The 24,752-nt window shown below is 33.9% G+C and overlaps 2 protein-coding genes and 1 long non-coding RNA gene across 52 annotated transcripts in view; 1 reads left to right on the forward strand and 2 right to left on the reverse strand.

Annotated features, from left to right (window-relative positions):
* Positions 1–14,373, reverse strand: part of ramp1 (receptor activity modifying protein 1) — a 51,133-nt gene extending 36,760 nt beyond the window's left edge. For both annotated transcript variants that reach the window (XR_015498807.1, NM_001002693.2), the window contains exon 1: positions 14,010–14,373. Coding sequence is in view for 1 of the 2 variants with exons in the window: in NM_001002693.2 (NP_001002693.1) it covers positions 14,010–14,055 (46 nt within the window). In the remaining variant the exon portion in view is untranslated. The remainder of the gene's footprint in view (positions 1–14,009) is intronic.
* Positions 14,374–15,829: 1,456 nt separating this feature from the next.
* On the forward strand, positions 15,830–18,778 carry LOC141376144 (uncharacterized). Its single transcript, XR_015499624.1, has 2 exons — positions 15,830–16,832; positions 16,946–18,778. It is a non-coding gene; the product is annotated as an uncharacterized LOC141376144 (long non-coding RNA).
* The window catches only part of epb41l5 (erythrocyte membrane protein band 4.1 like 5), a 68,687-nt gene continuing 61,426 nt past the window's right edge, over positions 17,492–24,752 (reverse strand). For 17 of the 49 annotated variants that reach the window (XR_015498771.1, XR_015498773.1, XM_087266158.1 and 14 more), the window contains 4 exons: positions 23,874–23,951; positions 23,652–23,711; positions 22,067–22,188; positions 17,492–19,148 (listed from right to left, as the gene is read on the reverse strand). Coding sequence is in view for 44 of the 49 variants with exons in the window: in XM_087266158.1 (XP_087122284.1) it covers positions 19,082–19,148; positions 22,067–22,188; positions 23,652–23,711; positions 23,874–23,951 (327 nt within the window). In the remaining 5 variants the exon portion in view is untranslated. 49 annotated transcript variants of the gene reach the window in all.

Below are 24,752 nucleotides of genomic sequence, written 5' to 3' on the forward strand. Positions count from 1 at the left end.
TGCACATAGGCAGACGCTAGTTGGTGTCATCTGAGAAAACATACTTCAAGGGACTGCAAGGAGTCAAATTATTAAAACAATCAAGTTTCTCTAAAACTAAATGAAAACATTATTAATTATATGGGTCAAAGCTGAGAGGTAGCACTTTGTGTCTGCATAAAAAAAATAGTTTTATCAATGCAAAAATATAAAAGAATAATAATTGTTTAAACCTTGTTGTATTTTAAAATTTTGAAAACGTATTGTTGACAAATAAAGCTTAGTGTTTTGAAGAATAGCGGCAAAGTAAACATTTAAAATGACATTAAAATTGTATTTTAGTACTGCGTTGTGATGCTGTAACAGTTGTTCAATGAAACATGAGATGATTGTTTTAAATACGACTTAAAATTTCAATCTTTAAATAAGATTTTTGGTACATTGAATGTCATTTTTGTGGATGTCTCCTGTAAATCCCTATAAAAAGTTATACTTTTTTTCATAGGGGAAAAAAAAGATGTTGACATTCTAATGTAGTCGAGAAACAAAGAAACATTTAAAGAGACAGTTCAGCTTGAAATGAAAATGTAGTCATTTATTCACCTGCAGGTGTTTATAAACTTTTATAAACACTTGCAAAACAGTATCTATTGACTTCCATTCTATTTGTTTTCCTACATCAATGGTTACAGGTTTTCAGCTTTCTTCAAAATATCTTCTTTAGTGTTCAACAGAACATATATATATATATATATAAAATACATAACATAATATATAAAGAAGTAAATGACGACAGCTGTCATTTTTGGATGAACTCACTAAGTCGTTGATCAAATTTAATCGATTACACTTTAGCTGCTTTGATACATTTTACCTTTGACAAAAAAAAAATGCAGTATTTTAGATAAAATTCTAATCTTTTTTTTCTTCAAACCAACTGAAAATAAATGTGAAATGGCTTGCCTGTCATCTGTGCATTTTGGTTTTCAGGAGAGGCATCTCAGTGATTTGAGTTGGCAGCTGTATCAGTGGTTTGAGCGTGTCTGACTGGAGCCCAGAGCTGTGTTGTGTGTGAGAGAGGTGTCGTTTGTGCATGTGACACTGAAAGCCTTGAAGCTGCAGGTCACCTCTGACTGAACAGATCAGTCAGCCGGAAACATACAGCTACATGTCAGCAACAGAACAACACATTCCAAAATAAAATAATACTTAAAAAAAAAATAATAATGATACATATTATTATATTTTTTAAGAGCATATACTGTAAAATGTGTTATTTATTCTAGATATGTATTAATTAAATGATTTAAAAATGGAAAACAAAGAGGCAACTCCAACTTTATATTAGGTGGCCCTGGTTACAGATCAATCTTAATTAAAATGTAAAAACATGTATTTACACAAAAAAAAAACAAACAAAAAAAAAAACATTTTAACAAATAATTACTTTCAGTGAAAGTACATATTTAGTTAAGGCCACATAATATAAAGTGGGACCAGTTATTCTAATGTTTGATCAAACGATTATTTGTTTTTCCTACATTAAAAGTTAGTTGTTTTTTTTTAGCTTTCTTCAAATTATTTCAAATATTTTTTTTTGTATATAATTAATAACTAAAATGTGCCCTAAATTACAAATGGCATGAAAAACAAAAACTAAACTAATGTTTACAGTAAAAAAAAAAAATCCATAAATGAGCAGTTTTCTGTATTTTTTGAGTCAGGTTTTGTTTTTCCTTTTTATCTAGTTTTTGAATTGTATTATGGGACCTTGATCTTTCTTCCAACAACTTTTAACCATGTTGAAAAGTTTGAAAAAGTGCCTTTTATTAATGTAATTAAACTGCTTTTTATTAACGTTTAAAGTAATTTATTGGCTGGGTTGGTGTTGTACATTACAAAAACCTTGTAATAAACTAAAAGTACATGTTCTGTTATTTTACAGACTTATTTCTCTCTATATTATTTCTTATACATTACATCATTTCAAACTAATAAATGTAATTTTGTTAAACTGTAGAGTGCAATTCTCAACCGTAATTAAACAGAAAACACTTGTGAATCACAATACAGAAACTGCTAGATAACAGATATTTTTTTACAGTGTAAGTTCTTTTCACATTTGGCTGCTATAGTTTGTATAAAATGACCTCTGGTGCAATTGTTAGTACAATTCCTTTGCAAAAGTGTGAACATTAAGACTTCAAATCACAGTGTGAACACATCGCAAACTGAAACTCAACATAGATAGTTTAACTAAGATAACCAAGAAGCGTAAAATATCTTTTGATGCAAAACACTTCATAAATACTATATGGACAACGTCTAAGGATCAGTTTACTGAGCTTGGTAAAATCCAGAAAGTTACACAAAAAAAAATTCAAAAAGACCATCTTCACTGGTTCATTCGGAACATTGTGAAGCAATAAGAATACTTTTGTGCATGAAGTCAGAATTATTAAACCCCCTGAATTACGCCCTACTTATGTTTTCCCCCAATTTCTGTTTAACAGAGAGATTTTATCAACACATTTCTAAACATAATAATTTCATTAACCCATTTCTAAAACTGATTTATTTTATTTTTGCCATGATGACAGTATATAATATTATACTAAATATTTTTCAAGACACTTCTTTACAGTTTAAAGTGACATTTAAAGGCTTATCTAGATTAATTAGGTTAAGTAGGCAGGATAGGGTAATTAGGCAAGGTATTGTATAATAATATTGCTTTATGGTTTGTTCTGTAGACTATAAAAAAATAGAGCTTAAAGGGGCTAAAATTTTGAATTAAAAACTGCTTTTATTCTAGCCAAAAATAAAAAATAAAAAGGCATTTCTCCAGAAGCAAAAATATGATCAGACATACTGTGAAAAATTCCTTGCTCTGATAATTTGGGAAATTTTTAAAAAGAAAGAAAAAAAAAAATCAAAGGGGGTTTAATAATTCTGATTTCAACTGTGTGTGTGTATACTTTAAGAGGTTCTTCTCCTCAGCGTCAGTGTATTGCACATTCAGTTCTGTGCTGTGCACTGATGTATACTCCAGATGCACGAGGATGACTTCCTCTGATTTGGAACGACATGACAGTGAATAATTAATAACATAATTGTAATTTTTAGGTGAACTAAGACCATATTAAATCAATCATTAACTTTCTACAAATGCACTGTCATTTCAATGTATAAATAATATGATGACAATATTTTGATACAATTTTAACTGTAAAAACAAACTAATGTATATTACTATTTGCCTGTATCGTATAGCACTGTTTTTTCTGTTGCCCTGACCTTTTGAGCTTATCATGTCTCAGTGTAATGTATGCAAAATTGAAGAATACTGAGAATTGCAATCCCAGCATGGTAGAAAACAGCCTGTGGCTACTCCTGAAGAGCATGCTAACATTTGCATTAATGCAGGCAGAGATGCATTAGTCTGCAATACGCTGCAGGGGAACACAGTGACAGTCATACACAACACTCCTAGTCAAGAAGCGACCCTTACAAAACATGCTGTAGTGTTGCAAGCGAACCCTGCTGAACGCCCAATCAAGCACCGTCTGCCATTTTCAGAAACGAGCAATGTCGCAGTACAAATTACCACTTGCTTTTCTCATCCTCTCATTGTGTAGCATGGCTTATAACTATTGGTAAAGCAAATGCCGCCATTTACTCTTCTTATCACACACACGCATATGCACAACATCCATCATGGCATTCCAAAATAATCTACATGGCACAGGCCCTTTGTGAAGAAGCAATTACCCAGGCCATGAACGTCAGCGTATCTGGTCATACAGGTGATGGATCACTCATGGTCATTACAGCAGCGGCTGCTTCCCATTAAACAGGGTCATTGGCTGCGGGTCACCATGACTCACTGCTGTAAGAGTTAATCAACACCTCACAGGGTAATCTGCTTGAGGCAGCAATCCAAATGCACTTTATGTCAAGCACCAGTGTTTAAAGAAAAAAGGCTTGCATCAAAACTTAAATTTACCTTTAACTTTCAAAAACAGACATACTAGTATTCACATCTCTTGTGCACTGTACAAATTTACTACCCTTTTGGTATGTTCGAGATAAGAAAAAATTCATAATACATGCATAAATCTGTTAATCAGCCTCAGTCCAGATTAAAACTACAAATTTATTTTTTATTACAGGGTTATTTACTTTTTAATTGCCAAGTTCATCAATGATGTCACCGATTTGGTAAAAACACACACACACACACACACACAAAATGATGTATTTTCAATTTAAAAAGTAATTGTGGACTAGATTTTTTAACCTTTTATAACAGTCCTGGGGCCTGTTTCAGTAAGGAGGTTCAAACTACTCGGAGTTTAAACTTGAATTCTGAGTTGATTTACCGAGAGATTAAAAACTCTGAGTTTTCGGTTTCAGAACAGCTGATCTGAGTTAGATCAATCAACTTTGAGTAGACCAACTCAGAGTTAAGCGCGCACACCGTGACTATAAAAAGACATTATCAATGGAGCACATATTACGAGTGACTATGGCAACATCTTAAAAAAAAGAGATCACCATTTCTTTCTCCAGCTGAATTTGATCTGCTCATGCAAAGTTATAGCAAATATGAGCGTATATATCTAAAAAGAAGCAGCCATCAGTGAAACAGACAGTTAGCGTGAGAAAACAGCTGCTCAAGTTAATGCGTAATTTTTAATTTAAAGTATTTAAAAATTTAAATATAATAAAATAAGTAATGTAATGTGTGACGTTTATAAAATGTTTCTAAACTTTTATACATGTTTAGCAGTTTTAATAGATTTAGCAGTGCACTTGTGTCTTTTTATTGATCAAGTGATAGAGGTTGATAAAACCTTTAGAAGGCAAGCAGTGCTAAAAATATTTTTTTTAGAAAGAATAGTAATCCCATTAATCTAGTAACAGTACATGTCAAAGGTTAAGCTAATTATTTATGAAAAAAGGACAAGCCATTCTCGTATGTGACTTTGTTCTGTGTGTGACAAAAATGTAGGCAATATCTATGTTTCCATCCAAATATATTACATAAATTTGTGCAAAACTGGAATAACGCCTAAAAGATGCGAATAAAGCAGCGTTTTCATCCAACAAGTCAAAGAGAACACAATCGTCACTTTCTGATTAATTTGCCCCAACTATCAACAGTAAAAACAGAATTTACTGCAGTAGAAGAAGCTGCTCCAATTATTTTTTTATTTAATAAATGTACTTGCGCCTCAGAAGACAATGCTGACACACAATGATCACGTGGGGGCGTTTGAAGCCATGAGACGCGAAGATCTTGACACGCTCGGAGGTAATTATTAATATACAATAATACTGAAACAGTTAAGGCATTTTAGAATGACCAAAACAACATTTAAGATGTTCTACAGTGTGCTCAGTCTGCTTGTTTGTCCATTCACACACATTTTCATCATCATCTCTAACAAACCTTTTTTTAATGCACATACTGTAATTTGTTAAGTGTTTCCTTCGTAGCTCCTGCGCATCCTTTCTTATCAAATAAAAGTTTAACCTACTCAGTTATGCACATGTTTTATTATGCGTATTTTCAAAAGTTATGTGAATCATGACGTTTCCATCAATCGTTTTCATGCACATCTCCAAAATGAGCTCTAAAATAGGTGTGCGGAGACGTAAGGCTTTAAAAAAAGGGTAGGAGGCCAACAGAAACTCAGAGTTTAGAAAATAAAACCTGCTCCGGACCAGGTTAGATTCACAGAGTAAGTTACCACAGTAACTGACTCTGAGTTAAAGTTACCTTTCTTTCAGAAACAGGCTTGACTTACCCTGCTTTCTCGAGTTTAACAAACCTGCCATTTTGAAACGGAAAACCCAGAGTTTCTCTCATTTCAGGGTTAAAATACTCTGAGTTTTCACTTAACCGCCTTTCTGAAAAAGGGCCCCTGGTGAACGATTAGTAACAACATTGGCTTTGATGCAGTGATAGATTTTCATTTTTTTTCTCCCTTGGTGGCTGCTTTTCCCCAATTGACTTCCATTATAACCACATTTGATGGTGCATAAATACACAGTCTTTGTTTTTATTTACTCCATGTAGTTCTGAGAGCTGAGATGAATATTTTGAGTTTCTCAGACACAAGTGCGTAAAGGTCACTCCCACACACACCCGCAGACACGCATACACACACTTTTGCTGTTATACACCATATAAAATCCAGAAACTAAGCTTTTTTTGCACAGGCATGTCTAAAGGGTTAATGGTGCCAACTAATGATCAACCATAAAAATTATTTTTTTTCCTCTTCTCAACTGGGAAAACCACCAACAATCAAAAATGCAAGATTATATGATGTCATGGCTTTGTGATTAAAACAATGTGGTTATAATTGAGGTTAATGGGGCAAAAACAGCCACCAACAATAATCTAGGGAGAAAAAAAATAAAAATCAAGCAAAAACAATGAATCAGAGAGTCAATGCTGTTTCACATGTTCAAGACTTTGATAAAGGGTAAAAAAAAAAAAAAGTCAGATCACAATTACTTTTTATATTGAAAATACATCTTGTGTGTTTTTTACACCAAATCAGTGAAATAATTTGTGAATTTACCAATTTAAGAGTTAAAATACTGTAATTTCTAAAAACATTTAGTAGTTTTGATCAGGACTGAGTTTGTTTAACAGATTAATGCAAAAACAATAATTAAAATAATAATTATCTGATGCATTTTACCGCAGTTTAATAAACAGTGTATTGTTCTTTTAAATATAATTTTCTCAAAATGTGTGTCAAAAAAAGATTTGTCACTAAAAATTATTCTGCTATAGCTGAAACACAGAAAAAGTTATGGCCAAATTAAGACTCAAAATCACCCCAGAGTGGACGAAAACATCCCGAACAGTGCATAAGGGATATTGTCTATTGTATCAAAGACTTCAATTTAAGCAATTCAGTCAATCAGAATACAATAAACTATAATAGCCTGTTTAAAATAGTAAGTTAATTACAGTAATTAAGTATTATACTTCAATAAACGCTTCAATTGTAAAGAAAGGTCATACATTTTCATTGAACTATTACAGAATTCTAAAAAAAAAAAATTAAAAATTAAAAAGTAAACAGACTATCTTGGACTAAAGAACCTATAGCAGACTTATATACTAGAACCCACATTACATTAAATGGCAACTATGACATACTGACATTTAAATTTGTTACACTTCATACAAGTCAAATCATTGTGCAGACATTTATTTATCTAAAAAAATAGCTGCACACATTAAAATCATGTGTGAAATACACATTAAACACACATGAAACATGGTCTTTTCATGTGAAAATGTATTATCAAACTCCATGTGACTATTTTATTTTATGATATTTTAATATCAAGAAGAAGAAAAAACACTTTCTAAAGATTGTTAAAAAGCAGCAGGCACTGATTTCTATAATACTTTTTTGTAAACCACTTGAGAGTAAATGATGGGGAAATGTTCATTAGTGGGTGAACTTTCACTTTAAGCCCTTAAATCCCTGAAACTTATCCATAACATTAAGCTTAACCTTATCAAATCTGTTTTGCAAAAGGACATGAGCACACTACATTATTTACTAAAATCACTAACTTCCCTATCAGTAATTCAAGACATAGACTATAAAGTAGCTCCAAATAACTACATTATTAAAAACATATGGATTAGTTAAAAGCAGAATAAAATTTGAAAAAGCAGCCAGATAACATTAACCAAAGTAACCCTGAGAAGTCTATGCTAAATCTGAAGGCAAATAAAATGAACACACTTTGTTGAGCCGCTCAGGTGTTGGTTTACAACTGGAGGGCGAGTGACTGAGATGCCACTGCAAAGTCTCAGGCAGAGAGAAAGATCTTGTTTCCTGAGCTCCCGCAGGCAGACAGGCTTTAAAATCAGTGTGTGGGATCCAGCACTGCTTCAGTCGTCTCTTTAGACAATCACAAACAGGAGCCCAGAATGTCTTTCCACAGCACTGCATTGTCACATTCAGTGCCATGCTGTCGTCCTCTGTCTGATAAGGAAGGCCAGTTGATTGTTTAATTTCAAGCTTGCCAGTAACAGATCAATCAGTCCACCTCTCGTTATCCTTTAAAACTAATTCATACAACAGCAATGCAACACACTTTTATAGTGCGACCCGATCTGCATAATGAATAATTAGCTAATGCAGTGCTGCACAGAGCGGACATCACACCATTACGCATTAAATATTTACTATATTTAATGCATTAAAAAACAGGTGTAGCACTGAAGTAGTGACACTTTTATTATGTAGCAAGACAAATCTCCCACGAGGGCAGGGCTGATGCACAAACTGCCTGTTTTCATTTATTTGATTGGCAGAGCTTAAGAGCTCAATGTCCACGCTATTTTGTGGAAAAATAATAATAATAATCTGCTGCTCTTCCAAGATTGACAACAAATTGTTTAATGAAGCCTCCTGCTTTAAAAGTTTTTCCAAGAAAAAGTCACCAGTAATCTATAATAAATGTGTATCTTATAAAATGTTTCGTATCACATTTCTGTGATGGTCACTTTAACACATTTTACATTTTCGCACAAGTTACAGTTCAAATACACTGTAAATTAAGATAATTATTTGGATTTACAAAATATTTTTTTTAAAGTTTAATGGTAGTAAAGCATTTATTTGGGCTGAATTTAAACAAAGTTAAACATTACTAAATTTGATTTGTTCCAGTTTGATTTATTTATATAGCACGCCTCCAAAGACCAAAAGGTCACACAAAGTGCTTTACAGAGAAGATACAAACAAGCAGTAAGGACATAATAAACAAAACAGCAATAGGCACGTGATGTAAAAGAGCATATAAGATGTAAAATAGATTACACAGAAACAGTTTGGTTTCAATGCCTGAAACAAGAAAGTAATGGATTTATATAATTCCACCTAGTTAAAAGATGCTACCACAGTTAACCACATAGTACAGGAATAAAAATGAGATCGTTCTAGCAGCAGTACATTCAAAAAGCAAGGACCGGCTATACTGAATACACGTTTGCCCCTGCTTTTGAGGTGGGCCTTTGGGACTTTTAATAGAAACTCATCAGCGGAACGCACATGTCTGGATGGAGCTGTTTGTTTAAATTTAACACATCTAAATTGTTTGCAACAGTTTTGCAAACATTTTTTTTTCAGTGTACTGTACATACCACCTAATTCTTAATATTAGTAGACTGTAAGATCCCCAACCTTAGAGTCTACAAATACTCTAATAAGAATTAGTGTAGAGCAAGGGTCAGTGCAAGTTGAAATGTACAGTACTCAAAACGTTTCTTGTAGTCAGTTGAATGTCTGTTGGTATTGCAGTATCAGCAGATATTATGCAAGCAGCCTACGAATACTTTAATGAAAATTAGCTGGTATGTAGTTGCAATGTAAGTATACACAATAGTCAAATAATAATAAACAAATATTTTTAAAAAGTCCATAAAAAATAAAGTGATAACAATTTTTTCATACTAGGGTCTGGGACCAACGAGGGTGTGTTATGGTGTCTGTGTAAATGTTTAAAGAAAAGCATTTTAATTGTTTATTTATATTTGATTATTTGATTTAAATAAAACAAACAATTATTTTGAAATTAACAGGAATTTGATTAAAATAAGAAATTTAATGAATGAAAGAATGCAATACTATAATGATTTTAATTAATGCAATTAAACAAATCTACATAAACCCATTTGCCCTACTTTTAAATTGTACAATGTGGGTCATACACAAGCAGATGATCATGTCACTATCTGTGCATTAAAGTCAATGGATTGTTCCAGCTACTATAAGTATGAAGCAGTCTCTTCTACACTCCTGCAGTCACATGCACCACATTGTTTTACACTGTGCATGTTTGCCACTGTAATGCAGGGTCAACAGCACAAAAGCAGTGTTACCCTGGTTTTGGAGCAGGGTTTCATAACCCTAGGTAACACTGCTTCTAAGTGACTAGTGTGTGAATCATTCTTTTACATGGAAGCATTGCTTACATGTTTTCGTATTCACACATCTCCTGGCCAAACAGAACATGCATGTTTAGGCAAGTGAAGCAATGATTCACTAAACATATTATGAATAAAAGGTATTTATGAATTTATGAAAAACAACGCTTTCAGCTTTAATGGAAAATATTATGTCTCACTGCATGCTAAATCTTCTGCTATATTGACAATAAAGATAAAAAAATCATTGAGAACGATTCAGTCCACTTTTACAAGTGACTCAAAGCTAACGTTACTGAGATGTCTTCAGATTATGTCTAGACTGTGTGTTCTAATCAGAAATCTGGATGCATTTGAACTGTTCAGCTCCAACAGTCATTGTGCACCATCAAGCATGCTCGGTTTAGTCCAGCAACCCTCTAAATAGAATTGCAAACGCTCCGTTTGCAAGACGAATTCCACAACAATTATCAATCAGCATTAAATTCTTTGCACACAATGCTCACTAATGCACTTAGTTTCAAGACCTACTGAACTGAATCATCACAAGGGTAGAACTGCTTAAGGCAGTGCAATGGGAATGAAATACAAAGCAGTCCAGACAAGCGCGAAGAAATAGAGCAGCCATATATTCATCTGCTCTTGTTCCGGCTGTCGAGATCTCCACGCCCACTGCCATCAGGTTATTCACCTCAATCAGAGAAATGCACCGGGCTTCTCTGCATTTAGAGAACTAGATAGGATGCATCTTTGTGCTCCCCCTTCATAGTGTTAATGTCTCCTTTACAGTATTTATTGTTTTTATCAGACTTGGACATGTCTGATTGCCAAGGCAGTGACTCTCAAAAGATAAAGTATTCTGTGTTTAAACACAGTGAATGTTTTGTTGGGTTTATAAAGTGTGCTTGGCATTTTTCTCTCGGCTCGCATCGCAACAACCGCATGAAGCCCCTTTTTTCTCTCTGCCAGCAGTGAATAGTCATGATGCCATCAATATCCTAGGACTTCTCAGACTCCCATGGTGCATCTGTGGGAGAAGATTGACGCAGCCATTTATAAAGAGTGGGAGACATCTATTTAAAGGGAAAAAAAGGAGGAAAGCAAAGGAACCATCAATGGAAAGAGAAAAATGATAAGGAAGGGAATAGAAAGGGAAATAAACTAATTAAATAAAGAAAAAAAAGTAAATGGGAAAAAATATGAAACATTAAAGGGAAAGGAGGGCAGAACAGTGGCGCAGTGGGTAGCGCTGTCGCCTCACAGCAAGAAGGCCGCTGGTTCAAGCCTCGGCTGGGTCAGTGGGCATTTATGTGTGGAGTTTGCATGTTCTCCCGTGTTTGCGTTGTTTTCCTCCGGGTGCTCCGGTTTTCCCCACAAATACAAAGACATGCGGTATAGGCAAATTGGGATAATTGGGGTAAGTGCATGTGTGTGAATGTGTGTATGGATGTTTTCCAGTGAAAGGTTGCAGGGACTAAGCCGAAAAAAATGAATGAATTAATGAATGAAGGGTAAAGCAAGGAAAGAAGAACATATACTGTAAAAGGAAGCCAATGTAAACAGGAAAGCATAATATAACCTGTAAAGGAAAGTGAAAAGAGAAAAACAAAACCTGAAACAAGAAAAATAAAATAAAAGAAATAGGAAGGAAGATAAACAAGCTAAAAAAAAGGAAAGAAAAGGGAAAAATATATAAAACTAGAAAAGGAACAAAGGAAATGTAAAAAACCAAAGAGAAAGAAAATCAAAAGAATAGAAAAGAGAAAAAGTAAAAACAAAACCTGAAACCAGCAGAAAATAAATTTGAGGAAAAGGACAAAAAGTGAGAAACAAAGAAAAAAGAACGGAAAAAGGAAAGGTAATATAAAAGTAAGCCAAATAATAAAAGGGAAACCAGCAGAAAAAAAAAGAAAAATATATTTATCCATTTTACAATTTGGTTTTCTTTTATATTACCTTTCCTTTTCCTGTTCTTTCCTCTTTTCTTTTTTTATATTTTAGATTTTTAAAGTTACATATGCTTCCATTTTTTCTTTGTTTATACCGCTTTCTGTCATTTTCCTTCAATTTTTTTTCTGCTGGTTTCAGATTTCAAAACAGAAAAGAAAAGAAAATAAACAAGGAAAAAAGGAAGCATCAAAACTTCAAATATCCTAAACATATATAAAAAAGGAAAGCACGGGAAATGGAAAGGTAATATAAAAGAAAGCCAAAGTATAAAAGGGAAGGCCAAGTGAAAATCAAAAAGAACAGAAAAAAGTGAAAATAAAATCCAATAAAACAAGAACAGGTCAGGTAAATGTCTGGATAGTCAGATAGCTACTACATTAATGCAGGTAGATTAACTAGCTTTATGTTTCGATAAAGAAATTGAGTTGTCTTTGGCACAACACATTTGTAAGACAAACCTGACCATAGAAAACAGAGTTTACACTACAGCACCTTTTAACCTTTTGTTTAGAGTCATTTGAAGCAACACTGAACAATGCAGTGCAGTTGGAATACAACATATGGCATTGTGACCTATTTTGAAATGCATATCAAAGTTTTTGTTCACATCTTTTCGCAAAGCATAAAACACGCTTCATTTCAGACCTGGCCATGGTTAACAGACACTCATCCTGAGTTCACTTCCTCAGAGTTTCAAAGTCAGAAGATTCCCCTGCTAAATCTACATATTTTATAGCGCACTCACTGCAGTGAGCTTAACTGGAGCAGAAGTGTTTATCCAAGAGTCACAGATTTTTACAGGCTGATTGCATTTTTTTTCTGCAGTTGCGTGAGCATAATGCCTTTCTCTTGTGTGAATCCATTAGCACCCTGTTTCCTTTTTTGTCACCCAAACGGATGTTTGTTACTGTCACAAACAAGAAAATGTCATATTTCTCACTGTCAGGTCAGTTCATGTCAACAAATCGCTTGCAGTTGCATTGAAATTCTTAATAGACATTCTTCCACAAAAGTATGGCATGAAGCTTTGGCGAGTAATATAGCGGTCCCAATTGAATGGTGACAGAAAATCAAGGAAAGCAGAGAGCTGCTTGTTAGTCATGCTCGGCACAGCTCAGGCAGCTTGTTAAGGTAAGTGTGAAATGAATTCTTTCCAACAGGAGGAGGTTGCCATGCATTATTAATTAGAAAATTAGATAATTGACCCATACGTGGGAGGGCTTGTCACTTATGAATTTATGTCTTTATGCAAAATTTTCAACCCCTGTGTATTGTGAAAAATACCGGGGTCAGAGCATTTGTGTTTTTTTTTTACCAAAAAAGCATTACAGTGGCGATCAAATTAATTCATAGTTTTATATGTTTTCTGTCAACACTTTCAGTGCTTACAACTGTGCGTAGTACCCAAAATCAAAATATATTTATATAAAAATTAGTTTTTTAGACATTTAAACAGTAAAAAATAAATGAACAACAATGGTGCAACATATAATATCAGCATAATAAACAATATTCTTACAGCAAATACTGTTAATTAATAATGCTACAAATATATTTGAAAACCAACTGCTTAAGAAACCAAGCCATATTTTTATTATAGTACTAGTGTGTAGCTAACCTGTTTTTTGGCATAACCACATTATATATAATTAGTTTCACTGCAGCTACAGTTTAATTAACATTTTTAATTTTTAGTTTTATTCGTAGTAAACCAATGGTTAATTTTCATAAGGCACTAAATAAAACGTTTTCCAAAATATTTGGTTCTATAAATACAAACTCATGCTTTATTATAGTTTAATCGTTTAGTTAAGCGTTTAGTTAAGTGTTAAAATGACAACTACAACAAAGTTCAATGTTATTTACGGTTGAACAATAAATAAATAAAATAAATAAAAAACAGTCAATATTTGCTTAATTGTGTTAACATTTGCTGAGGAATATCCACAGTGACTAGCGCTAGTCCTTCAAACTACATAATACTTTCTCATTTGTTTCAGCTTTTTCTACTTTTTTTTTGTATTTTCTAGCCTTCATGGAATTTAATAACATGCATAATAGGCAGGAATGCAGGCAACAAACAGGACAAACCAGTTTAACTTACCAGCTACCAAGACGAAAAGCGCGTGTCTCCACGACACTGATGCCATGACGCGTCAATGTCAAACACAAGTTTTTTTTGTTGGTCGGTTAATCGTCGCTATTCCTTCACAGCTAGACACATCTGAGCGTCTGTCAGCTAATTGTTCATACAGTTTCATTCAGCGCTGGTTCTGCACTGAAGACGTTGAAGGAAGGAAGAAATCCTCTATTCCACTCAGCCAGCATGCCCTGTGTTTCATAAAGTACTGCTTTAGCGTCAAAATAAGCCCAAACGAGCACCTGTCTGAAGCGGGTCTCGGGTCAGCTGGAGCGCGCGCTCAGTAGTTCTCGTGGTTGGTCGGGCGCGCGGTGGCGGCGCGTCTACTGAAAGATGCGAGCTGCGCTTGTGGGAACATTATACGAGAAGCGCCTCCCTCACTGCTCATCAACTTATGCTAGCTAATAATAAACATCAAACTAATTGATTGCAGAAGTGAGGAAACCACTACGATTCACTCTGCGGTTAATGAAAAGGAAACATTTGCAGCCCCAATATCATGCAAGGTTTTAGTGTTCATTTTGTTTCTTCCAATTTTACTCCCGTCTTCTTCATTTGCAATTTATAAATAGTGAATACACCCAATGCTATTAATAAATAAATAACACAAAAGAAATTCGACTCGAAACTTTCTGTGTAGCTTACTGGTGCAAATTTTTATGTCCAAATGTAAATTCGTAATTTAGGAAACCAGCCCCAGTAAACGTGAGATGATACGCCATCTGTGGTCATAATCTGAATTACAGGTGCATTTGCCAAAATGATTAGTTGGTCTGATCATTAAAGCATCAGCAGCAGTGCTGCTAGAATTAAGTAGCAGAAAAACGAATGGAATTTTCTTAGTGGGGCTTTAGCATTGCACAATAAATTTATAAAAAATTACAAATTTAAGATTTGTGACAAAACGTTTCTAAGTTAACCCTGTGGTTCTAATACATATTTGGTAGGTTTATTATGAGTTGTTGATATTTTACACAGAAGTCAAAAATTAGGTTACGTAGGATTGGGTTATATGCTTATATGTAATCTTAAGCGTATAATCAGACCTAGAAAAATACATATTTTAGTTCGATTGTGCATCAAAAAAAGTTCATAATCAGTTGCCTTTTTAACTACATGATAAAATTATTGAAATAGTTCAACCTAATACTCAATTCAAGCACGACAAGAAAATACAGTACCCAATAATAATTCCATTCAAATCTATTAAATAAATGAGTTAGGCCAAAAGTAATCTAAAAGCAGTTGGAATACTTTAATGTGTGTAATTGTTCCAATATTCATAATGAATTGTAATTAAACCATTTATCCATCAATGGGTGAAAACTATTCATCTAAAGCAGGTCGCACACCAGAAGCGCCACTCGGCGCCGCGACACGGCGCGTACATGACAGATTAAAGTATCGCACACCAGACGCGCACATTCGAATGATATTTAACATGAAACTAATCAGATGGCGCTCTGTGGCGCGGCTGAAAAATGAACTGCGTCCTAAAGCAGGTCGCACACCAGAAGCGCCACGCAGCGCCATGTATTTTAGAATTCTAAACATAGGTTTCTATCAGGATACACACACCGGCGCCGCAAGTCGGCGGCTGTCGGCGGCGCCCGGCGACGGCTCAGGACGCAGTTCATTTTTCAGCCGCGCCACAGAGCGCCATCTGATTAGTTTCATGTTAAATATCATTCGAATGTGCGCGTCTGGTGTGTGATACTTTAAACTGTCATGTACGCGCCGTGTCGCGGCGCCGAGCGGCGCTTATGGTGTGCGACCTGCTTAAGGGTCTTAATCAAGTTTTTAATTCAGTGACTAGCAATAACAACAACAAAATATGTCCTTTAGAAATGTTATACAAATCCTTTAATCCAAAAATGTTCAAAATAGGGCCATGGTAACCTTTAATTTGGCCCACCATCCCATCTGACAAGAGAATGAGAATGATGAGCATGGTTTATAGACTGTCATTTCTACTTAATCTAACTTTTTGTTTGTTTGTTTTGTTGCTAAGCCCCCCAAAAAACAAATGGAAATTACATGTTTCAGTTGAATGAATTAGATTTTTTTTAAATGCACATACTGTCACCCGATGGATTGGGCACAATGCAGAGAAATCAGTGAGCAAATGGGAACAAAAGCTGATATTGCTTGACTAGTGTACTCAGCATTGAACTCCACTGTGCTATAAAAAATGTGACTGTATTTTCCATTTTAATCAAATTATACTGCTTTAGCTACTAGGATTTTAAGAAAAAAATTATATTTTTTAAAAATTATGAAATAAATTAGCAATAGTAACTTTATAGCCCAATTATATTTGGTTTTGGCCCCCCTGCTTTAAATAGTAATTTACTAGATTTTTTTTTTGATACTGTAGTTTTTTTACAAATACTACTGTTGTCAAATAAATTTCCTACTTTATGGTGGGAAATATTACCCTGTGTGTTTGCCACTATGTGAGCTTCCAATTTTGTATACAAGCCTGAGGACCCGAGCGTGATCCTATCCGACTGGTGAAGCTCTCTGGCTCCACCTGCTGCCACACTGGACATTTCATCCTCCCTGTGAGGGGAAACGAACAACCACAATTACCCAATGATAAATACATTCACTCATAAAGACTTGAATAATTTTTAGTTTTACCTGAGTAAGTGGCACCTCTGGGTTAAAGGAAATGACAGCATCACGTTTATGTTCAGGGAGCATTAATAGTTGGCTTCTACAATCCTTGACACTCAATTTTCATGATTATTTTGTGCACAATTTGCTGTTGCTTGTTGTATAAATGTGCATCAATTTTTTTTTCTGCCTGACCACACTTATTACACTAATACGGTTTAAAAATGATTGGTATAAAAGTTCAATATAACTCAATACACAGTAAAACCCAAAAAGTTAAGGTAACAAACCATTTGAGAAAACTGATAGCAACAAACCATTTAAGTTTAAAAACTAATCTTAATGAGTACTTTGAACTTAGTCCATTTGAGTAAACAAAGCAATTTGAGCACAGTAAAACCCAATAAATGAAGAGAACTTAAACCAACTGAGTACTGTAAAACCCAAATTATGCCAACTCAAACTGTTTAAGGAAACTGATTGAAACAAACCATTTAAGTTTTAAAAAACTAATCTATATAGAAGTACCTTGCATAAACTTACTCTATTTAAGTAGACGTAATGAGGTATTTAATTAACTCATTACCTTCAACAGTTCAAAACTCTTTTAAAATGAGTAGAATTAACTTTCAGTAAATTTGAGTTAACTACACTCATTTCGTTTGATTAAGTTAACTGTTGGGTTTTACAGTATACCTTTACATTACTATGCCTATCAATCAGCAAAGTTTAAGATTAAATGAAACAATTATTTCCTTGAAGAAATAGTGTGAGTGGAAATTTTTCAGAATACTCCAAACTGTACACACAAAAGCACTAGTCAATAACCATGTTAAAATTCCCTTTACTCAAAGAACGTCTCACATCATACAAAATGACAAGGCTTACAGTGTATAACACTTTTCAGCGTATCGAAATAAACAGATCACTGCTGACATCTACAGATCATTAATATAATATGTAAATAAGCCTACACTGAGACGCAGAGAACAAACGTGATTAGCATATACATATATTCCTGCTATAACAGCTTTCTGTGATTGAGCATTTCCAATAATCAGAGCATGAATATCATATAAACACCTTTTCAGAAGTTTAACTTACAATTTCTCGCACAAAAACTGCTTGTATAAAAAGTTGATAACTGACCTTTAAATATTTGATTCCAGTGATTTCAGATCCAGTGATTTATAGCGAGAATGCAGTTTTCAGTGTACTGAAAAATAGCAGCAATTGCTTATGGAGTTTACACAGGAGGAAAAGAAAGGGTTAATGAAAGGCCTCTAGTATCACACCTAAAACATTTTAGCTGGTTACGTTGTCCAGTTTAATACTGCACAAGTCAGAGACGTCTCAGCTGCTCCTGTATCTTCTAAAAAATCAAATTCAGCATCTTTAAAAAAATTCTGTCATCATTTACTTCAAATGGTTCCAAACGTATAAGAGTTTCTTTCAGGTCAGTTTTTGATCCCCATTTTGCTTTTTATAGTAGGGACAAAAATGGGAAAACCAGCATTAAGAGGGATTTGGTTACCCACATTATTCAGAATATATTTAATATTAAACAGGAAACTCAGCTTTGGAACAACTTGAAGCTGAAAAAAATAATGAACCTTTTCATTTCTGGGTTAATCGACCCTTTTAAAGCTGCTATTACACACTACACTGAATACTCAGTGAAATATGTCAGTTAAACAGATGACAAATGACATTATGCTGCAATGAGTTCATGTCATGTACATTAAAAAAAATATTATATGAACTATTAAAATAAGGCAGGTCATAACTACAGTGTTTGGATAAAAACAGCATTGATAAAAGATCCAAACAGCAGATCTTGGCTCAGCGACTTGACGACTGCATGTTGGCCAGTGCTAACAGTGCTCTAACAACTGTGCAGTTAAGAGTAGTACTTAAAGCGCAATAAGGAATGCTGCTATTATTCATAAGAACATAAAAGAAAGGCAAAGATAAAAATAGAACTTCTGCATGAAGAAAAACAGTCAGTGATGCGCTCAGTCGTCCAATCAGAAGATCTGAACAAGAAGTGGACAGCAAGTAGATCAAACATTCTAGATGATCAAACATCCATTCACAACAGGAGCGGGTCATCTATGTGCTGCTGCTGCTGCTGCTACAACAAAGAGCTGTATAGAGTCAATCAAAAGAGGTATAAGAGTTATAAAAGGAAAGGTGGTCGTCAAACACTGAGAACGTGCTGCTAGCCCTTCAAGTTCTCTTATTTGTGGTGAGATCTGGGCTCGTGGATGCCATCTGTTCTCTATGTTAGCCCAGCACAGTTGTCTGTTCCTGCACTGCAAGGGCACTGGAATGTGTTTGACTGGAATGTCGTGCTCAAAAGAAATGTTTTGATGGTCCAAGGTACAGGTGCTGGGCATGTGCTTGAGGCATCGCTTTCAGAGTTCAGTGGTCAGTAGACCTTTGGGCTTGTGGTTGTTGTCCTTGGTCGAGTGAGCCACAATGCTGTCAAAGAATCAATCAAATTGTTTATTAACTAGTAAATGCAGATTACATTTTAAAGAAATTTTAAAGTTATAGTATGCTACACTGAAAAAAAATGTGTCATTGCAAATTGTTGCAAATAATTTATACAAGCTGAATTTAAACAAATCAAGTTGAACATGACTAAATTTATTCGTTTGTTTAAATTCAGCCCATTTAAATTGTTTGCAACCACTTAACATAAAACAATTTATTAAATCCCATGAATAATTTTTTCAGTGTATGCTACTGTACATTAAAGCATTAAAAACATTTAATTAACAACATGCATGTACAAAACTAGTGTTCCTGAATGTAATGAATGCTTTTTACTGTCTGAAGTGAGGAAGTGAGGACAGTAACAGCATAAAAAAATTAAATATATATATATATATATATATATATATATATATATATATATATATATATATATATATATATATATATATAGGGTTGTAACAATATACCGGTATGACGGTTTACCACGATTTGAATGTGCACGATTATCATACCATGAACAATTGCATATCAACGGTTTTAACCCTTACAGACCGAGACAGCCGCCCGCGGCTAAAAAGAAGTATTGCTCTTAAATGTTTAATAACTTTTGATCCGCTGATCCGATTCCTACAATTCAAAGATTGCACAAAGAAGAGAATCTCAGCTTTCCAGTGCTGTATCACATACATTCGCGGACTTTCAGAGGCTCCGGAATCAGTGCGGTTACGTCATCAAAATTTGACAATGCTGATTTGACAAAGAAACGCTCGTCACTGTGTCTCTGGACAAACCAGACATGATACATTGATGCATTGTCCCTCCTCCATGCCCAGATTGGTTCAAACTCGCTATATCACAACCAATAAGCATAGGTTTCACTTTTGTTTGTGGACCAACACTGAGCTTTTTGAACAACACGGAATGAGAGATAGGCATACATTTCTGCGCGGCTAAATAAAACGCAAAAAAAAAAAAGTTTTGCATGAAATAATTCTCATACTAAGTACTTTTACATGCACAGCAGCACAGAAACATGACAAAACAGTGACACAGCAAAGACGAACTGCTGCTCTTGCTGTTTTCAAAAGACACAAATGAAGGTGCAGCTGTTTGTCTGCATTGCATACAACCACATCCAAATCCATATCCACAGACAACCATATCCATGCTGGCACATAAAACCTAAGGATGTTCCATATTGAATCTAGTTTCGTTATGTAACTATTTATAGTATAGTAAATATTTATCTCTATTTTTTACTGAGGATTTGCACCATGTTTATTTGGACTTTGACACACTATTTATTATTTTTTTATTTGTTCATTGTACAAGTGGACACATTCTCTCACCTGAGCGGTCAAGATTAAGTCCTGAAAATCTCAACATGCTTACATTTCTTAATCACAACCTAGACTGAAAAAAACAACGCTTTAAATACATGTTTACAGCCATAAACTTGGTATTGCACTTTTGGTCTCCCATTTATCCTGCTTATAAGGAAGGACAGTTTAAGTTTATTTTTGTCTAATCTTAAAAGACCTTGCTTGTTTATTCCTTCTAATTTAATTCATTAAAATGGGAGATTTTTCAGTTTATTTTTATAAAAGACTTCTATAGTTCTATTAAAATGGTTCTTTCAAAAGTTTGTTGAAATAAAACCTTTGTTCAGTCAGAAAACGTGTTCTTATTCTTTTCAGGGTCTTTGCTATGAGAATTACTATTTAATACCGTATATCGCGAAACCGTCAAACCGTGGTATTGTTTTAGACGATTATCATACCGTAAAAAATTCATACCGTTATAACCCTAATATATATAAATATATATATATATATATATATATATATATATATATATATATATATATATATATATATATATATATATATGTGCACTGATAACTTTGTAATGTAATACCAAGGTAACATCAGTCAATTAAAATGATTTGTCTTCAGTTAATTACCGGCTACGCTCTTCCAAGAGTCTGATTTTTAGTAAAACTTGAGTTTATACAGAACTGGGAAAAATTATGTTGCGATAAGATTGGTTGAGATGATTCTATAGAGAAGTGTATCAGAATAAAATATAATAAACCATCTACAAGCATAGAGCAATACAACTGAAATACACAATGTATAATAGTTTTTCAAATCTAACAGTATTAAGGTATAGAAATAGAATAATAAAAATAATTCAATAAAATGAATCATTATTAAAGTTACAAACGGTACAATTATTTAGACGTGAATGCTTTTAAAATCATTTTACAGTCATCAGCCTCAAATACACATGAAAATGATAACTTATAATACAGAATATAATAATATATAGACTCACTCAATAATGCATATTGTGTGATGTGACATTTACAATGAATGATCACATGGCAATATATTGTGTTTTTGATTTCATTTTGATTATGTTTTTAAAAAAAATTATCTTACACTACATATTTTCAGATTTTCATAGTTTATATATTAATTTCAATACTTTTATCATAAACCCACATACGTATCAACTATTTGGGGGAGGTTGATATTTTAGAAATTATGGCATGTGTTAAAAAAATGCATCGATTGTGTTAACTAGTGACATATCCAGAAAAAAAATATTGGTGGGGCAGTTAAAGGGTTAATATAGTAAGTACATGTAACATGTGCAGTAACAAGGACAATTTAAAAAAGCAATGCAACTTCTCCAAACCTTTAAAAGAAAAACATTTTTTTTTCATAGACTTCTACTTTTGAACGGCTGAAACAGATGCACCCAGATAATAGTGTAATAAAGCATGACTCCTCTAGGTTTTATTGACCACCAAGCTAAAAACAGTTAATCAGAGTGACTGAAAAGCAACAATTGTTCTCAAGAGAGCAGAAAAGGGTAGCAGGGATGAAACAAACCTGGTGGCAATGACATTGTGAGTTTGAGAGAGCTGAGGAAGAGGGGAAACAGAGCCCTCAGGATGGTGAGATGACACCTTTGTGGGACAGTCGAGGAGGCCGTTAGTAAAGGTGCCAGACTGCTAGAGGAGAGAAAGAGAGAGAGGAAGCAGGGGGATAGTCAGTCACTACATCAACTGCTACAAATGGGAGAAGAAGAAAGGATAGTGAAATCGTACACTCTATTGAATGCGTGGCTTGGAAGTTATAATTATTAGCTGCAATATGAAAAGCTAAATGTATAAATCTACATAGAGCATCTGTGTAAAGAAACACAGGCATTGTTCAATAAGGATTCATGGACACCAGTTTTATGTGTATTTCATTTTTTGCAATTGTCATTTTTACACCCCGCAATTGTAAAAACAAGTCTAGGTTTATCCAATATGTCACTAATCAAATTCTAATCAATTTAATTTATCATTTAACATTGAATTTTAATAATTTTTGTTTCTTAATTTTTTTCAAGAATTAGGAAAGTCTGCTCAACTGCAAGTTCAGACTAGAGCTGCACAATATTGGAAAAATCTGATACTTGCGATTTTTGCTTTTTATGCGATAAATATTGCGAAATGAAAAGTTCCACAAGATTAGCACTATTTGATGATTTTCTGGGGAGTCTAACAGTATTTGGGTGCAGAAACAAAAAATAAATAAAAAATAAAAAAATCACAATGCAAAAAATGCTTTCATTACTTTGTTTTGACTAATTTTTAGTCCAAATAAAAATTCTTACAACAAGTAAAAACTGTGTTTTGTTTTCACCAACAGAAGAAATAAGTCTAGTAAGAGTTTTTCCTTAAAACAAGCAACATTGTCTGCCAGCAGGGGAAGTGAAATAATATTGTTTTCGCTTTGAAATGTAGATATTTAGACTAAAGTTTCAAAGTAAGAAAAACTTTTTTTTTTTTTTTGCATAGATCATAAAACTTTTGTATAAATACAATTATTAAATACAATTCTGTAGCTCCTGCTTAAGTATAATTCAGACTCAACATTGCATATCTTTGCAATGTTACTATTGCAGATGCGAACATTGTGATATCGAGGTTGAAACAATATACTGTGCAGCCCTAGTCCAGACCTTACGAACAAAGTATATACTTTTATAAAGTTATACTTTTTAGAATTGCAACTCTAATTGCATTAATTGTGGCTCTGATAGTTAATTTTTCAAAATTCTGTTCTTCTATGAACTACAATACATTTTTGCCAACTCCAAGTATAAATCTCACCAACTTTAATTCCCTAAATTGTGAGTTTATGGGCAATTCTGACTTTGCAAGTTTGTTATTGTCAGTGTAAAGAAAATTCTAAATTTTAAGATAATTTTATTTTAGATTTAAAAAAATGTATTCTGTAGTATCTGGAGGAGTTCTCATCAGGGTAAAAGTAACAGTTAAAAGTTTTGATAGCTACAGTTAGTATCAAGTTCTATTAAACATTACTAAAAAAACAAATCATAGTATCCTCCCGATTATATATTATATATCAGACTTAACTTCATGCAATGCTAGAAAAAAAAGTAACATTTTAGTAAACTCACTGTAGGTGCTGAAGCTGGAATGATCCATCGTGGAGTAATTGTGGGTTTAGGTGGTGGCACCTGTGTCGAATTAAATCACATTACAAGTTTCCAAAAATTATTAACCCAAAAAACACTATTGTTTTTAGAATATACAGTGAAACCATAATCTTTATCTTACTAAAAGCATTTCAAGCACATTGTTTGAGTCTTCAGTCATTTGAGCTGCATTACTGAACTTACTACAGGAAGGGGGTCTGTGAAGTCTATCAGGTTATCAGTCAGAGGGGCTGTCAGCGGCTCGGGATCTTCAACTTTCACCTGCATTGCAAAAAGCCAAAAGCTCTAAAGGGTATGCTCATAAAAAGCTCATGTAATGTCTTTATTTACAAGGAAATGCCAGTGCTTGCAAAGCATCACTAAAATTGTTTTTATAAAGTATTAGAATGACAAAGATACTCAATATACACTCAAAAAAAAAAAAAATTGTTACTTGTGCAAACTGAAAACAACACAATTTTGGAGATTTTTTATTGTGTACTAATTATCTTATGTTCAATCTACTTAGTTACGTTAAATTAATGGATTTGTGTTGGGACAACATGAATGAATTATGTGAAAAAAAATGTTTAGAGTGTAGCTGAATATAAACAAATCATCACTCGTTCTAAATTGATTGTGTAACGTAATGTAATATAATGTAATGTGTGTATTTATATAGCGCATTTATCGTGTATGGTAATACACCCAAAGTGCTTCACAATCATGAGGGGGGTCTCTCCACACCACCATCAGTGTGCAGCATTCACTTGAATAATGCAATGACAGCCACAGGACAATGGGTGCAGGTTGAGGGCCCCCTGCTGGCCTCTTTAACACCACTTCCAACAGCAACCTAGTTTTTCCATGTGGTTGCACATCCAGGTACTGACCAGACTCAGCCCTGCTTAGCTTCAGTGAGTTATCTTGTGGGATTTTTTCACCACATGCAAATTTTCAGCTCGAGTTGAATTTTTTGAACTTGCGCAGAAGATGTGATAGAGGTGAATTCTGCACGTTCACAGCAAACATCACGCTTTGAAAAAGAGGTTATTTTTGCAAGGTGGTGCAAATGATGTTTTA

The sequence above is a fragment of the Danio rerio genome, chromosome 9 (genome assembly GCF_052040795.2).
Source record: "Danio rerio strain M-AB ecotype USA chromosome 9, GRCz13ab, whole genome shotgun sequence".
In the NCBI taxonomy this organism is placed as follows: domain Eukaryota; kingdom Metazoa; phylum Chordata; class Actinopteri; order Cypriniformes; family Danionidae; genus Danio; species Danio rerio.